The sequence below is a fragment of the Lissotriton vulgaris genome, chromosome 7, assembly GCF_964263255.1.
Source record: "Lissotriton vulgaris chromosome 7, aLisVul1.2, whole genome shotgun sequence".
NCBI classification, from domain to species: Eukaryota; Metazoa; Chordata; class Amphibia; order Caudata; family Salamandridae; genus Lissotriton; species Lissotriton vulgaris.
The window spans coordinates 1,754,111,467-1,754,125,488 of NC_141695.1; the positions used below are offsets into that span (position 1 = coordinate 1,754,111,467).

A 14,022-nucleotide genomic window follows, 5' to 3' on the forward strand; every position below is an offset into this window, starting at 1 on the left:
AGTTCGGGCTGTAGCCCGTCGCAAAATTTCCTATGGAAATTATCATGGGGGAAAACGCTTTTTGCGACCCCCCTTTTTTCTCAGCCCCCACTTGACAAATCACCCCATCAGGATAGGAGCTGACCTGGATAGACTTTTGTTTGGGAGAATTTTGCGACTATTCGTCAAACAACGCCAACGTTATTAGCAAATCAAAAAATGCTTTTCCTATGGAAACTAGGTTCTAACTATGACTACATACTGGCGACCACCAGTAGAGAGAGAGAGAGAGAGAGAGAGAGAGTGTAAGTGTGTGTGTGAGTGGCCCTCATGATGAGACCCTTAGTCAGACCTTCACTAGGTCTTAATGAATGTCTCATGCCTTCTCTGTCACAGACCTCACTCAGAGGCGCACAGACCTCACTCAGAGGCGTGGCAGAGCTGTAAATCAATTACCAATATGCAGAGTGAAGGGTTCCTGCATCTTTGTTTTAAAAATCTAAATCAAAAGTTTATTATAATAAAACAAAAACAAATTGGCAAGTTATACAAAAACAACATTGTCTCTTCTTCGACAAAGCTTCACTACAACCACAACACCAACGAATGCATTGAAGGCCGCAGTGATCTCCTGACAGGATGGCGGCCACCTTGCCCGGTCAGAGAGTCTAATTGACCCCCAGAGACCTCCTTCAATATATTAACCAGACTTTGCTTAAGATAAAGAAAAACCAATAAATTGGAATGGAATATATAACCTTTTATCTTTTTAGCTGGTCGTAAGTTGCTCGGTCTCCATGTTCCAGTTCCTGGAAACAAAAAAATCAAGCATTAGAAAAAAAAAAGACTTTAGTAGGTTCTTTTAGTTCTAGAACAGCATCAAGGTGTGTATAGGTTTCATTTATAGAAGAGGGTACAGTCTGGCTTTAGTTTGGCACAGCTTGGAAGGGCTATACCCACCAGAAATCGGTGGATAGCTCACTCACCTTCTTCGTATTTCCCTGTCTCATGTAGAGGCGTCAACGCAAAAACATCGGTCGGCTCAGCTGCCATAACCCAGGGAGCCACAGACTCCATGGATTTGGGGCCAACAATGTCCCCTACGCCAGAAGCATATCAAGGAGGCCCTGATGCAAGCAAGTAAAATGCCCCCTTGGGCTGCTGTCAGGGTAGTAAAATGCAGCATTGTCAAGGATCAATGAACCTCTCAGGGGCTCTGGGCCTTGGTGCCACTGTACCTGATGCATCAGTGGTAGCCACACCCCCTGCCCTATGCATTTGTGAGAAACCCCCAGTTTGTCAGGAACATTCAAGCTTTTGTTTTACACAATTTAAAAAGAAACACCTGACACGATGACTCAACAGACAAGTCCGCATTGAGCAGCGACTATGGTGCTCACTAGCCATCTGTTGGGTGGACACGTACTCTATCGGCATTCAGTAAATCTTAGGACCGTGAATTATTAGGGTTATCATTTCATCTGCTGACGTCTGCAGATCATGAGTTTAAATTCAGCAAAGTCTACAATTTATCCTTCCTACACCCATAATTAAGAGCAAATACTTATCCTGACAGCTACTATTGCATAGGCAAGTGCACTCTGAAGAATTCTATTAACATTAATAATAATGCTAAATATTATTATTGTTATTAATATTATTATTAATTTATTATTATTACTAAAAATACGTTCTTTGTGGATCCTGTCGGTTAGTTTGCATCAGTTCTTGATGTACGCTCTGCTGATGTTCTCCTCTCTGAGACTCCTCATCTTCCACCGTAACCTTCAAAGTTGAGGACCAAGAACATCTGCCCTAGCTCTATTGCCTGTTTCTTTGTCCCTCAGGCAGACAAGTCTCCACCTCACAGGAAGTGTGTCTCCACTTCATGTGCCAGGGATCTGCTTCCTGTCTCTAAGGTGAAATACAATAATGACTCGAAGGCTTACGTCTTGGGATCTCACAAGGTCTGATCCTTGTACTGTGTTATGTACTTACCATGTACACTGGGTTTGCAGCTAAGCCTGGATTCTGCAGAAGAGAGAAGGAAAATACTTAGCACATGTAAAACTTATAAAATAGAGGAGAGTATCTGACATCAATAGAGCATCCTGTCCTGGAGGTCCTATGGCTGGAAGGATAGCACAGGGAAGGATTGTGTAGTTGGATAAATACTCAGCTTTGAATACTTTTGAAGAATAATTATTTAAGTTTTGTAGGGGAGTAACGAAAGGCCCTTCAGCCTGCAGTGTTCTCTGCAGTCTTCCGTGCTACCACAGAACACTCCATGCATCAGAAGAGGCTGCATTCTATACTATAAACCGTTACATCAACTGACATTGTTCAAAAACTGATGTGCAAATCACCGTGAAGGTACCACCTGCAATGTAAATATGCCAGTATTCCATGTTGACCGCCAAAGCTTTCAGCCGTACACAATGGGTTTTCCGCTAACAGGTGCATATTAGATTATTTTTACAATTTTTACCACCGAATAGGTCAAACGTGGTCTCTGCTCGCAGTAACGCTTACACCTACAACACATCCCCATTACTTATATATAATTGATTAGCATAACAATATAACCTAATATTGAGGAAAAATAGAATTAAACAAAAACAATCTAAAAAAACAAACAAAATACTTTCATCACTACCCAAAAACGAAACACTTTCATCACTATCCATCACTCGTTCACTCAAATAAAATCCAGTAACTTCTTCACGTAAAATAATACAAAATTAATCCTACTCAGTCCACCACTCCATTGTCTCCACAATGTAATCCTTCAACCAACCAGGAGAATTTATTTGTCCACCACACTAGAATTATCCTTCACCATATCATTAGTGCCCACACCTACACTGAAATCAGGCTCTTCGGCTACACCACCATCCCCTAAAACTTGTTCCGAGCCATCACCGGGTGAATATTACTAATCATGAGAGCTGAGACCTCTAGCCAATTGAAGTCCTTTTCCAGAATAACTTCAAAGTCCTTCCACAAATCCTGTGAAACGAAAACCACCGGTTAGATTCCATACCTTACCACACTATATTCTGACTGCATTCTACAACACTTCCACAACCATCTCAGGATCAAAATATTTGCTCACTTCTTTGGGAACTTTACAAGGATTCTTGATTTAAACCCAAACTTTAACAATAACAGGTTCCACACCATGTTTGTAATTGTAATACTGTTTGCTTTTTATGCATTTCTACTGACCTTTCCTGGACCAGCTCAGGTGACCCAATTCTCCACACTCCCATATCCCAACCAACTAGGGTTAGCTTTTGTCCTGGGGTTCCTTCCCCTCATCATTACAAAAGGTGACAACCCAGTGACATTATTAGTTGTTACTCTATAAGCCCACACAGCTTTCATCACCTGTACTACCCAATCGTTGTGCACAAAATGGCTGACTTGAATTACTCCTAAAATGAAAACTCCATCCAAAAACTTGATAACTGTTTCACAGTCAGCTTTCTTCATACAATCTACCACAGGCCATCTTGTAAAAAGTACCACAATGAATATTTGTGACTTCCCAACCAGTCCACAACTGCTACAGATACCCACGTTGTGTGTGAATGCAACAATCACTCATGGGAGGCCTTAATATATTTAACGATTTGACTGGTAAGGTGCACCTTGGGCATTACCTGATGAATCTTTCCACTTTCCACAACTCGCCACCAGAAACGTTTCTTCACAGCAGATTTGGTTCAAACCACTCCAAAATGGCCTTCATGACACAAATCCATAATTGTTCCATGCACCACCACAGGGGGAACAATTCTGTTCCCTCTAAAAATCAGCTCATTGTCAACAGAAGGCTCTAATCTAATTTCCTGGACAGGTCTTACATCCCTGTTAAGGTAATCCTTCCTCGGCCAACCATTGTAGATAAAAGGAAACACTTACTGAAACACCCAATCTTTAATATACTCCACAATCCATTCATCCCTCTTTATTGCTTGAGTACCACAATCGTAAACCAATGCCACCTGAAAATATAGAAAGACAGTTGGCTACCACAGTGTGTTCCCCTGGTACATATACAATTTTAGAGTTTGTCCCTCCCGGCGCTGCTGTGAAAATTGCCAAGTAGCTATTTATTCATATATATCCTAGTTATTCATAAATCTTGAAAAAGAAATTTGAGAAAAACAATTTGTTCCAATTGAATGATGTTCAAGTTTATTTCATTATCTTCTGTAAATGTTGTAATTCACATGTTACAGTGTATTTTTCATTGCATTCAGGCTTGAATCCATCGTTTTCCTAATGATCCCAATGCATTTCGTGTCTCAAGGACACTTCATCAGGGGAATCTATTAAGGGTGAAAAATATGTATGAGAGGACACCTGTATATACTTCATTACTATACAGTAAATCATGATTTGTAAAACTTGTCTTATTTCATGAATAGGCTAGAAAATGTATGTGTATGTGTGTGTGGACAGTGAAAGGGTAATCTCGTGTGTATTTACTTGTGGAAGCTAAGGAGAAAAAAACGGCTTCTATGAATAAATCGCTACTTGGCGATTTTCACAGCAGCGCCGGGAGGGACGAACCCTAAGTTTAGAGGACGCTTTTCTGAGATTTGACTGATCACACTTTATGGTCTAAAAAGTGATACCTCCGTGGCACGCTACAAAGCAGAACTTTTTTTACAACAAAAAACGAATGAGCGTGTGCACAATCAAACCAAGTGATTTGTGAACATATACAATTTTGTAAATATAATCCTGCATTTGCATAGAAAGTCTCGCCATTCTGGCCAACGCAATGACAGTTCCTTCCTTTGTCAACAGTCTGATGAAAAACTCTGAAATGGTCCACGGCCTATGCCAAGCTTCTTTTTCAATTCTGGGCTACTTCTCCTCTGCTGGTGACAATGACCTGAAAGCAAAGGAAATGTCATACCTGCGCCTACTTCCCTGCTGCCAGCATCAGTTGTAATACCACTGACCAGTTCTGGGTCAAAACTGCTTACAGTAGCCACAGTATTGATACTAGACATGATTTTGAGAAAGTCCACATTACACTCTGGTGACCACTCAAATTTCATTTTGTTTTTTTAGTACCTGCCTGATGTTGTAAGTACTCACTGCAAATCTTGAATTGAATTTAGCACAGTCCTTAGCCATCCCCAAAAATTACCTAATTTCCTCTTTATTGTTAGGTAAAGGAGACTTCTCAATCACACTGTTCACAGACACTTTAGGTTTAATACCCTCTTCACTAATTATATGACCCAGGCATGTTACTGTACGTTCAGCAAATTTGCATTTTTAAAACCCTACAGTTAAAGTGTTGTTTACAAGAATTCCTAAAACTCTCTTTAACCTGTCATCATGAATCTTCCTGTCTTCATCAAAAAACAAGGATGTCATCCGGTAAGAACACCACACCCTGTTCTTTACTGAAATATTTTACATTTACCTTTCAAAATTGCTGCATCGCATGCTAATCAGAATGGTATTCTTTTAAATTGGAAACAACCAAATGGTGAGATAAATGACATTAATTTCCCGGACATCTGTGCCAATGAGATCTGGTGATATGTCAATGGTTGAGAACCACTTCACCCTCTAAGACTTACCACCATCCCATTGATCTTAGACAAGGAATGAATGGGGAGCCATTCCTTTTGCGACTCCCAATTTGCAAGTCACAATTAAGGAATGTTTAGTGATCGTTATTTTTATAGTGATTCCTACATGCATAGGCTTTTGCAAATCCTTAATTGCAATTCCTTAATAATTGCAATTATGGACTCGCAAAATCCCACCTTGATGCATGTACCTGTATGTTATGCTCAAAACCTTGTAACTTCCCTAAGGTTTTACTGAACACCTCCGGAAATTGCTGTAGTACAGTTGCACTCATGGTAACCCCATCGTCCACCACTAACACTTTCGCCTAACGATTTTGATCTAGGATGATTTGCAGGTGTGTACCAATACTGGTGACAAATCTGTCTTTCCACGCTTCCTCATTCACAATCGTGTGAAGAGATCCTGAATCTGCATACATTTTAATATGAACTCCACCTATAACCATGGTACATTCCAGCTTAATTCTTTTTACAGACTCATAAATATCCAAAACTAAATTCCCTCATAGGCTCATTACCCTGGTGGATTTGACTATGCCCATATCTGAATCATCTTTATCTGAACTCTTGCTACCTTCAACAACATATTTAAGATAGTTTTTCTTCCTACTACAAACTCTGGAATAATGGCCTATGATGCCACATTTGTAGATGTTCAGTGTCAAAGCAAGGCAATTCTTGCTGTGCACCTGGTGTTCTTTGCTATCACACTTAAGACACCTGTAGCCATCCTTCCCAGCTGTCTTATTCCTGTTTTGTCTTAGAAAGTTTTTATCGCTCCTGTGAAATGGTCAGTTGTTCACTGTAATAGGTTACTTATAACTCTGTTTCAAAATATTAGCACACCTCCCAGACAATTCAGCTTTACGTACAATGGCTAAGACATCATCCAAAGGGCAATTGTCATTTAACCAGAGGAGTCATAGTGTTGTAGCATTACTAGCATGCATCATCAGTGGGTCCCTTACTAAATCATCATGTACAACCCCAAACTCACAATCAGTTGCAAGCCTTTTCAAATCACCAATGAAGTCATCCACTGGCTCATCCTTCCCTGGTTTCCTTTGGAAGAATGTATACCTAGTTACACCTATGCAGACTGTAGGTGTGAAATAATTATCAAAATATTTAATTGCTGCTTCAAACACGTTGAAATCCACTATTTTAGTTGCTTTACGCATGTGAGTATACAGCTTCCACCCATGGGTCCCCAATGAGTGTAACAAGATAATTTTCTTTTGTTCAGCAGACATGTCTTTCCCCTCATCAATAGCCTCAGTGTAATTCAAGAAATAGTCCTTACATTCGATCTATGTAATAGAAGGTTCCGATCTCGCAGCCCAAAAAGCATGAGGTGGACTTATACTAAAATTGTATCCAATGTTATAGGGGTGATAGTTCCTGGATGTGCCTGTCTTGAAGTAATGAGGGTATCTACCTTGCCACTTGTCCTTAGTAAATGTGATACCCCTAACTCATTTGATTCCAAAAGTGGATACATGAACCAGGACAAGTGAGTATTTTCGAAATGTCCCTTCTGAATAAGTGGTTAATGATATTGCTGACAGTATTAAAGTCTTTCTTTTTGATTGGTAAATCAAAGCTCCAAGGTGATTGTTCAAACGCCAGAATCACTTGATACAAAGATACAGCCAACACGCGCGTCGCCCCTTTAGTGGCGTACAATCCAGGGGATTTCTCAAGGCTAATAGCAGTAACATTCTACATTTAGTATAAGATTTTTTAAATGCAAGGGAAAGAAAAAATCAATCATTAGATTAAAATAAAACATAATAATGTTCATCGTCAGGGTGAATACATTAAGCACATTTGTCTCATTTAAAGTCTCTGATATGATAGAAAGATAATTTAGATAGTGACATCATTGAAAATATCATGCAGTCATACAATAGAGTGTACAGCAACATAAACTGTATCAACCGTTCTCAAAACAACGCAATATATACATCAAAAGCAAACCCCAAGTGATATAATTAAACAATATATCCATGTCAACAGTATGTGCATGCGTATATGCAATGGTCGCAGTTGGCACAGAGGTATAATATACTGAGGAGAAGAAAACAAGTCCATAGTAAAAGAAATATCATTGTACTTACCTTTTCTCTAAAGTTGGGGTCCCTGTGTGACAAGTACATTCCTTATGGCAAGGTGTGAGCTTAGAAAATTATATTAAAGGTTTTGAAGTGTCATCCAGATATAGACACAATTGAGAACCAAAAGAGTATAGACAAAAGGATCAGTCCCATTAATTGTGTGAGATATAAAAAGGGGGGGAATGTGAAAAGATGGGAGAATCAGCAGGACAATCCAGCGTGATGCAGGGGAATTCGTGGTCAAATCGACTAGGTCAGAAGAGCATGAGGGATTGCCATATATATCCCCGTAGTGCTAAATGACAGGTTGTAGTGTTTGGCTGGCAGCTCCTACCGTCAGCCAGTGGGTGTAATAACAGCCAGGTGTTGAGGTTACGTGGTTTTCGACTTCGCTTCGTATCTAGCCCCATTTTGTATTTAACCGCCATTTTGTGTTGCCTCACCCAGGCAGCACGGCGGACGTGGTGAACGCAATGTTTTAGCTTTTTCAGCTGCTACGTGTCTTTCCCGTTAAAGAGTAACTCCTGCCCATGTTTATGAAACCGATGTCAGGGTCTCCCGAGTTTTGTAAGTCCATGTCTAGACTGATTAATCCATGTCTTACTCCAATGTTTGGGTCCCACCATTCTTCTTGACTTTATCTTGTTTAACTGACCTTCGCTATTCTCTTCGTGTGTTCTCCTGTTACATAGACTGTCCTTTGAAGCATTCATACATGTTCTACCACCTGCAAATTGAATTACGGGCACTAGTGTTGATTAACTTGAGGGGAGGAGAGCACACAGGGTCTGAAAGGAGGGTGTGTTTTAGACATTCGATAGCTTGTTTTCAAACTATTCCTATTTGTCAGTTTTGTATGTTTTGGGAGTTGGCATTGTAAACTTGTATAGTATAATGGACTGTGCGTCTCGGAATGAAGTGGCAGTCTCCTGATAACCTACCAATTAGTGTACTTACAGGACCACTGTGCCTAGCTGCAGCTAATAAATCTGCTTTTCTACGCCTAACAGAGTGTCACGTGTCTCTGTCTGCCAAAGCAGGTGAACCCGGAGATCTCAGGCGTGCCCTGCGCCGCCTGGCCCATAAGGTCAGGTTCAATATGAGAAAAATAACCTAGGCCGTCAGTAAGAGTTAGTGAACAATTGGTCTAAACTATACAGAGAGAGGAACAATGAAATATAATTATATATTAAAAATATGTTTAATTTGCATAGATAAAAATCATATAGTAACTACAACACGTTGAAACTATATGATACAATAAAGGAAACATAACACATTATAATCACCATAAATACACAGTGTACCTAAATCATAATTATTACAGATAAAATAGTTCATACACAAAATATAAAAATTGACAACAAAACTCGACGCGCGTTTCGGCTGAAGAAACGCCTTCCTCAGGAGTCACTGGTGAGAACTCTGAAAATACATTTTATAAGAAAGACATACATCAGTATTCTAGTGACCAAATAATGTTAAATAAAATATACACAAAAGATAAAATCTATACATAGATGTTAAAAATACAATTGCAAAGATATAACAATTTTACGTTCCTTATTATTAAAATCAAAGTTCTTCTCAACCTGAAAGTTCTAGACTTATGAATTTGGACACTAAAGTCATATGATAGACAGTTATTTACTTAAAAATATTTTCTCAGTGCTCAGTAGGATAACATTCAAGGTATCTTAATAAAGAACAGATATGTGCCTTCTTCTTGATGGTGGTATAATATCTACGTTTTTAGATGGAGGTAACAGATCATTCAAAACACAATATGGCTTATATGAGTAATTCAAAAACAACTTACAGCAAAAGTATTGTGTTCTTGCTTAGTACATCAGAAATTGAGTAGCATCATCTCATAGTTTCATATTCACAAGGGGAGCCACTTGATAAAGGCTAATTCCTGTTTAATTAAAAAACATCCAAATATATAAGATGTTGATTTAATGGAATCACTTTGAGCACACATGGTTGTATAGTGTACCAGACACATTGACTAAGCTGTAAATAGTTGAGGGTAAAAACTCATTTCTCAACCAAAATATTACTGGAGTAGATACTGATACAAAATACATATCTGATGTTGTTCTCTTAGTCCTATTTATACTAATGGATAAGTGATAGATTAGGGCCTGGTGTGTGGCACTATAGAAACGATAAGCACATTGTTTCAGTTTCTATTAGATGAGCAGCTAAAGAGGTGCTAAGTAGATTTGATTCATGGTCGTTAAATTCATAAAGGCATACAGATGTATGTTCTCTGATCTATAGATATCAAAGAAACAGAATGCAGCAAGTAACAATATCACTTGCTCATACCAAATATTTGCAGCTGCTTGGGTATAAGGAGGAATGATTATAATTAATGGGAACAGAGTAGGTAGTTATATTACCTGATAAATTATGTTGTAGTCCTTGTGGTAATCTTGTATATATATCTAGGGAATGGTTTGTTGAAATGGTCGAAACAGCTTATTTCAAGCAATTAAAAGTGTAGATAAACACCTTTTATATTAGCGTCAAATTTCACATCACTAAGGAACAAGTAAGAGGAAAATGGAGAAAGATTAGCTTGAATAATCACATCTCGCATTGGCTATGGCACCAGATTGATGCCAGAGCGGTAACATATTGTAGTAGCGTTGTAATAATGTAACGCTATTTAATTACCTTAGATTCCTGGATTGACGTGTAAATTCAAAAAGAGGGGGGAGGGGAAAAAAGCTGGTAACCCCACAGATGACTGGTATAGTACCAATTGCTTGACAGCTTGTTACTGCAGAGGAAAAGATATATACACAATATGAAGATAAAAGGTTACTAATGATAACTTAGCTACGGATGCTCTACCTACATAAAAATTAAATAAAGAAGGTATACCATTAAATATACCTTGTTAAACGCAGCACAACGTCTTCTAGTTCGGAAACAGTGGTTTCAACAAAGTGTTGGAGACGCCTCTTCACACTGGATATTTGGGGGCTGTAGTAAACTAGAAAATAAAAAGACCAAGGGTTTGGGCTAATAGAAATGTGCCACTACAGGATAGCAAGTAGCAAGAGTATAATTGCCGATCAAACAACTTCGCTCCTCCGCTATGTCTTACCTATTAAATGATCAAAGCCGAGCGTGCAGCAAGATGGTGCTGTTCCGTGGCCGGGAGGACTCTGCTTCGCCGATAAAAGAAATGAGCATTCTAACTCGGGCTCGTATTTAAAGCCCATAGGAAGGCGCGAAAATTCCCAGATCGGGCATTGCAAGGAGCAGCGATGACAGACTAAGATATCTACTGGTGGTTGAGAGCGAAAACGGGCTATACTGCAGAAAAGGTCCGTTTCAAGATGGCAACCAACACGAGTTTGGTTAGCGATTATTATTCATTCGGTAGCTATGCTACAAGGATAAAGATGAAAGCAGAAGTATGAGGATATTCCTTCGTGTTAATTTATTTTTATTGTTGTCTTGTCAGTATTAATAAAAAACGAGGGCTAAATGCTGCAAATTCTTGGTGTCCACCCTAGTCAAAGATGGTGCTCAGGTTGGAGCCCCAGGGATGGTGAAGCATATACACGATCCAACATATGTTGTGTGCATGGGTAGATGTAAATAAAGAAAGTAAAATAATTAATTTAGACAAAAGGGATCTAGACTAAATGAATCTATATAGAAATACTGCAGAAAAGGTCCGTTTCAAGATGGCAACCAACACGAGTTTGGTTAGCAATTATTATTCATTCGGTAGCTATGCTACAAGGATAAAGATGAAAGCAGAAGTATGAGGATATTCCTTTGTGTTAATTTATTTTTATTGTTGTCTTGTCAGTATTAATAAAAAACGAGGGCTAAATGCTGCAGATTCTTGGTGTCCACCCTAGTCAAAAATGGCGCTCAGGTTGGAGCCCCAGGGATGGTGAAGCATATACACGATCCAACATATGTTGTGTGCATGGGTAGATGTAACTAAAGAAAGTAAAATAATTAATTTAGACAAAAGGAATCTAGACTAAATGAATCTATATAGAAAAAACGGAAAAGGATGAAAAGAGGAAAAGGACACCTATGGATAATTATTGTCTAACTTATTAAGAAATGATATTTACTTATATCTAAATTTCATTAGAAAGATTAATATTTGATGCTATGCCAAAATGGCCATGGGGAAACAGTGGAATATTGTGAATAATTTCAAGAAAAATTAATTGATTTCTTAAAGTTCTCCGTGCCGAACTGAAAACTAAGGGGTATTGAATGCACAGTCATAAGTGTATAATGCAACCCTAATAGAATACTAGAGGATTCATATAATGGCATTTTCCCAGGGGATCTCGGCATTCAAGCCTCTCTGGAAGGTACCCAAGGAAAAAATCCAGAAGACTTCCCTCTTCTTCCTGACTTTAAGGTCAGGTTCTCCAGTGTCAAGTGTTTAAAAAATCCCCAAAAATCAAAAACAGCGAAGTCTTCAGTTATAAACAGGAAGGGTGGCTAGTGGGGTTGCGTTGCAACTTATATTAAAAACATCACAGAGGTGTAATTTACCTGTAAGGTAGCCCATGTAAGAATTGGAAAGACATGTCAGGCATGTATTAGGGAGTCAGCTTAGAACGCAATTGAACAGAAAAGGGGAACAATATTAGGTGAGTGGTTACTGCATTGTTCTCAAGAGGAAGTCAAGAAGTCGCCTCCCGTTCCTGCGGTGGTAAAGTAACTTGCGGTCGGCATAGGAGTGATAGAAAGCTCCAGTGGGTACTTATGAGTAATGGACGATGACGGTTGAGTAGTTATGGGTCGGAAGGAATCCCGCATCTGGTTCGCTCCAAATGAGAAGGGCCGGTCAACATGATGGGCATAATACTTAAAAAATACATGTACATCTAAAAAAGAAACCATAGTATTTGTCTGCATGTACTATCGTAGTAATGATCTTATGTATTCAGAGAGACTAAATTATACCTTTGTCACAGAACAGAAAGTATGGTATGTAAAGAATACATTTTCCAGCCTGCTGTTTCTATACGGATATCCTGGGTAGGTCCTCACGTGTATTATGGATCTAAGCATATACTATACATCTATGATGTTAAGACAGAAAAACTAGTCCTAATGTAACCTATATTGCATTTCTGCATCTTTGTTTAGTCCATGTCTAACTGTACTATATTTTAATATACATTTATTCTCCCTCCTGCGTAGGTTAAGTTCCTGGTTCCATCCACGTGAAGTCCAACAATGTCAACAATCTATTTACTACCTAAAATACACAAAGGAGGTTCACCTCCACCAGGAAGACCCATAATAGCTGGCATTAGCTCTCTGTGCTCAGGGTTGGGAGGGTATATAGATATGAAATTACATCCATTCCTGAAAGTCCTGCTGTCATACAGTCAAGACACTAAACATGTCTTAGTTAAAATACAAAATATCCAATGGGAACCGATTTTATTCTTGTCCCCATCAATATTGTTAGTTTATACACCTCAATAGAACATCATGGTGGCATAGCAGCAATCAAATGTACCATTTGGACCAACCCAGCTAACTTTTTAGAATCCAACCAAATGATTCTTGACATGTTTGAACTTTGCCTAACTCAAAATGTCTTCAGCTTGAAGCAGACATTCTATCGATAATTACGCGGAACAGCGATGAACACAAAATTAGCGCCATTCTATGCCTATATCTTCATGAGAAATTCATATTCATATCCCTAAGGCCTCTCAGACACAAGGAAAGATTAAGATTTTACCTTGAAAATGTACTAAATGCTGGTTATGTGGGTAGCTGTGGTATTTAGGCAAGGACTTGGTCGGCACCAAGGGAAAACTGCCAGGCCCAGGCCTTCTGAAAACAAGGCAAAAATCCTGCAACTGATTAAAAAACAGACCTCGGACCCGAAATTGTTTGAAAGTTATAGGCCCATCTCTCCTCTACCAGCCTTTTCTATGGTGGTGGAGAAATATGTGAACTCAGAGATTACTAATTATGTGGAAACTAACAACCTTCTCCACAAAAGTCAGTCGGGGTTTCAACCCAATTATAGCACCAATACCGCCCTCTTAGAAGTATCTGAATACATCAAGGAGACCTTGATGTCATGAGGTACACCTCTCGTACACTCATGACGAGCTGAGCTCGTCATGAACAATGGGAATCTATTTTGGTCAGCGCACAGGATAAATCTGCACCGCACCGATGGTGTTAAATTAGATAAAGATAAAGCAGAATTTCAAAGCAGTCAATAAATTGCAAAAACCAGATTGATACTACACAGATTTTATACTAAAATA

The 14,022-nt window shown here is 39.0% G+C and overlaps 1 protein-coding gene across 4 annotated transcripts in view; it reads right to left on the bottom strand.

Annotated features, from left to right (window-relative positions):
• Positions 1 to 14,022, bottom strand: part of LOC147706585 (cell adhesion molecule CEACAM19-like) — a 190,441-nt gene that overhangs the window by 16,777 nt on the left and 159,642 nt on the right. Inside the window, exons 6-7 of one of the 4 annotated variants that reach the window (XM_086933066.1) lie at positions 1,978 to 2,010; positions 738 to 788 (exon numbers count right to left, since the gene is read on the bottom strand). The exons of 1 other annotated variant lie outside the window; for it this stretch is intronic. In XM_086933066.1, the coding sequence (XP_086789192.1) occupies positions 741 to 788; positions 1,978 to 2,010 (81 nt within the window). In that variant the 3' untranslated portion in view covers positions 738 to 740. Of the gene's footprint in view, positions 1 to 737; positions 789 to 1,977; positions 2,011 to 9,045; positions 9,149 to 9,380; positions 9,642 to 14,022 lie in introns of those variants that run through there. 2 more of the 4 variants (XR_015297669.1, XM_086933067.1) reach the window with 2 other exon arrangements.